Source organism: Limulus polyphemus, unplaced genomic scaffold (assembly GCF_000517525.1).
Source record: "Limulus polyphemus unplaced genomic scaffold, Limulus_polyphemus-2.1.2 Scaffold1161, whole genome shotgun sequence".
Classification (NCBI taxonomy): domain Eukaryota; kingdom Metazoa; phylum Arthropoda; class Merostomata; order Xiphosura; family Limulidae; genus Limulus; species Limulus polyphemus.
Window position 1 is genome coordinate 65714 of NW_013666771.1, and position 4200 is coordinate 69913.

General features: G+C 29.5%; 1 protein-coding gene across 2 annotated transcripts in view; it reads left to right on the plus strand.

Moving 5' to 3' along the window:
* LOC106462414 (coiled-coil and C2 domain-containing protein 2A-like) overlaps positions 1 to 4200 on the plus strand; it is an 82436-nt gene that overhangs the window by 10020 nt on the left and 68216 nt on the right. For both annotated transcript variants that reach the window (XM_022389667.1, XM_022389668.1), the window contains exon 7: positions 293 to 397. In XM_022389667.1, coding sequence (XP_022245375.1) covers positions 293 to 397 — 105 coding nt within the window. The remainder of the gene's footprint in view (positions 1 to 292; positions 398 to 4200) is intronic.

Genomic DNA, 4200 nt, shown 5'->3' on the forward strand with positions numbered 1-4200 from the left:
TAAAGTATCAAATTGAACTTTTGTTCAATAAAAATCTATCAAATGCGACTGTAGCTTTTTTTTCCCCAAAACAAAACTTTGTCTTCAAAATAAGGGTGCATCTTATATTCTGAAAAATACGGTAGTTTAGAAAAATTTGTTGAAAATGTCGATGGGGTCCTTATGAATCCCATTGATAATTCTAGGACTACAACACAGAAATAACTCTAAAATATGTTTAATGTACTTCATCAGTTTTAATATGTTAATAATATCATATTGTGTTGCATTTTAATTTAAATTTTTTTTTCAGGAAAAGGGAGAGAGGAAGATGAAATCTGATAGTAGAACTGCAAGTACATTTCGTCATCGACTTCAGAATCGGAGATTTTCATCTCCTGTTCTTGAGGAGGATGAGGTATTTCAGTGTAGTTAAATGAAGGTTTTGTGCTGGAGAGGTAGAATTACATTGAATTCATAAGTTTGCCTCTATTTTCATATTTGTATAACAAAATTTATGTCTTTAATCATATCTTTTGGAGTACTGTTGTTTATCTGTCCACTTGTTTATTGATGCTATATTTATGACATCAGTATGTGCAAAGAGAATTGTTTATATATTACTTCTCCACTGTACACAGTTGACAACCTAATTCCTTTATACTTTTATAAATATTTCATAAGATAAGAGTAAGTCTCTTTTTATTTAATATCAAAACATATTTTTATATCTAATGCTATGAAAATTATTCTACAGACATTTGTCAAAAAATAATTAAATATTAATTTTACTAAATTGAATACATTACTTGTATATCTTTAATCATAATTAATGGAATTACAGATAGAGGGTCCATGTGGATTCCAAGGACTTTATAAACACATTAGCAGATGCCCATTGAAACAATTCAACAATAATTTTTTTAAAAATAGTGATGAATAAATATAATATCTACAGTCAACCCAATCACTTTTATCAGAGTGTATATGCAATATGATTGCTTAGTGGGCAGTTTACAACCGTTTTTATCATTCGATATGTTATTTCAATAGTGAAAATTGCATTCCATTTGTTTGCAAGCAAAGGAGACTGAATACAATGCACTGTTGGTAAAAATTTATGGGTTTCAATGCACTTGGTCTATCCAGCATGACAGAGTGCTTAGGTTCGCTAAACAGCCATGGGGATTTTTTCGGCTGAATGCCACCATTCCTTGACATTTTTCTGAGTGCAAGAAAAGATCATTTCCAAAATGAGCACTTTTTGACAGATCTCATTTCTATAAGAAGTGTCAAAGGGAAGATATTCAATTAAGTGCAAATAAGTTTTTTAACATGGTACAATAAAATTATGCATGTATTTAATACTGACAGGAAAAAAATGTATCAACTGCTCAAACATATTTCTGTCTCTATACTTTTTTTTTTCTGTTCATGCTTCTATCTGTGAAATATTTCTTTCAGTCAGTGTAGGGAGGAAGTCCCCCTTTTTTAACAAATTTTCTCACATAAAGAAACATTTTTGTTCTTAATAAGATAGATTCTCAGATTGACTGTTTAGCACATATGAAGACTGATGGATATTGATATGAAATTTTGGAAATTGCAAAAAATTACTAATTTTTCTGTAATTTACTCTTGAAAATAAGCATTTTGATATATATATATATAAAATGTTTTTTCTCCAATTAACCATTTAGGAGATACAGAGTGACAGACAGATAGACATTTGGCTATTAGATATATATACATATATACCATATTGCCCCTAATTAATGTTCCTGGGGGTGTTACAAACTGCAAGTGGGGGGGGGGAACTAATTGTAGTATTTGTATATTTACGGATTCTATTTTTCACATGTGATTTTGATGCTAATAAGTGTGTATTTGTTTGTTTTTCTTCTTCATTTTTTCAAATCAAAATTATTGTGATAAAAGTGGATTATATGTTGGATTACTACTGCTGTCACACAAGGTAAACTTTATAAAAATTCTGGGGGGTGAGATGGTTAATTAGAGAAAGGGCATTAATTAGGGGCAATATGGTATATTCTGAAATATATTTACCAAATTGGATGTAAACTCATGCTTATATGACTCCAAGGTCCCTAATAACTTACTGAAGTACTATCAATGCTAAAAATAAACCCACTATGTGAAATGACTTATTTTCTATGTATTTTATGGAATCATTTAATAGGTAAAAACATAAAATTATTCATCATTGTGCAATACATAAGCCCCATCAGTAGTGAATGATATGAAAACAATTAGGTAATTTGAAGGTTAATAAGTTTTTCAGTAAGATATGAGTATTACCTTTCATTCAATTTCTATATCAAAATATTTTGATAGTGCATAAGCTGAACAAGAAAATATATTGCAAAAAATTCAATTATTGCAAATGTTTTTACTTTGACATTATTTTATAATGTCTTTTTTTTCATAATATTATCAGTGTTGTAACCTCATGAATGTCTTGTCTAATATTTTAAAATTTTGAACAATGCTAATGATATTTTATTTAAATAGGTTGTAATATTGAATGTAATGCCATCTATCACTTGAAACAGGCATAAGTTAAGGTTGTATAGTGATATAAGAAAATATTTTCTTTTGTATTTTTATTCTTTTTTTTTAAATTAACTGTGCACATACAGGGTGGTCCAAAATTAATTTTCCTATTTTAAAATTGAATAATTAACTCTCCCAACAAGGGCTTGGTCAATTTGATCAACAATGTAACCTCTTTGTACTCATTTAAAGTCTATATAGATTTAATACTTCTAACTTTCAATGTAGTGTGTATATCTTCACAAAATTTGGCAGTCTTTCAGTTAACATTATGTCTTTCACATACAAAAAATCATATTTTCAGTGAAGTATTTTTAATAAACTATAGCCCCCCAGTGGCACAGCGGTATGTCTGGGGACTTACGATGCTAGAAACCGGGTTTCGATACTCGTGGTGGGCAGAGCACAGATAGCCCATTGTGTAGCTTTGTGCTCAATTCCAAACAAACAAATAATAATTCCAAACAAACAATAAACTAAAATAAAGATTTGTCTATGAATATATTGAGTACTTGTTTTGAATAGTCCATGTGCAAAGTGATTTTCATGTTAAGATTATAAATACTTCATCTCAAAAATCTCAGATTTCCTTTGTGTAATCCATAAGACCTCCTAAATACATTTTGAACGTTTTTTTTCAGTAAAACTCTATATTTTATCTGTTTCTCTATCCTATCTCTATATGGGATCGACCAACTTGACCGACTCCGTAACCACCAAAAAAGAAATTGAAATAAAACTTAATTTCCCTTTTTTTCTTTTTAGAATGACTTCAAATTGTAACATGAAACTACATTTGTTTATCCTAAGTAGCTTTAATCTCATAAAAGTATACATCTATTTATAATTAAATTTTGTTGTTTTATTGCCCTTTGAACGATGTTTAAGCACTATTCATGCCATTATAAGTTGTAAATCATTCGGGGAACATGCAGCTCACATTAAGCTATCGATTTACATTACCCACAACCACGAGCTACTATGAGTTGCTCACATGTGTGTCTTGTGAAACATTTTTATTATATTAATTATTATTTATTTTACCTAATTTAATCTTAACTAACCTAAAAAGATCCCTATTTTTACATATTAATTACTTTTATAATTTTACCCAATCTTCATTTTACTTGCTTTCGATTGTCAGTGACAGTTAACCCTACTTTTTTATACTAATGGTTGTAATGCACTAAATAATTTTTATTTAAATAAATAATGCACCAAAGAACATAGACTAGTAACATGCAAATAGTAGACTATTCTCCTAACTAAAACGTTTTTTTGGCTTTCTGCCTATGCAACAAAAGCTTGTCCTTAACTTTCCCATAGCTTGTACTCTGAGTGAAATTGACAGTTATCTGTTGAGAACACAATGGTATACAGTACGTCATTTTATAGAGGAAACCTTGACCTTTTATTGGTTATAGGTAATATATAATTAAACGTAAGAGAGAGCTACTAATGAATTCTGAAAGAGAGGATGTGGCAGGGGGGGGCTGATTTTCTATTCGATAGCTCTGTAACCAAAACGAAATTTAAGCCTAAAAATTATGGTTTGTCTGAGCAATGACAATTTTATAGTGAGTAATTGATGTTTAATTTTGGAGTTTATGTGGATGGGTGTGTGGATAAAATAGATATGAGAAGATA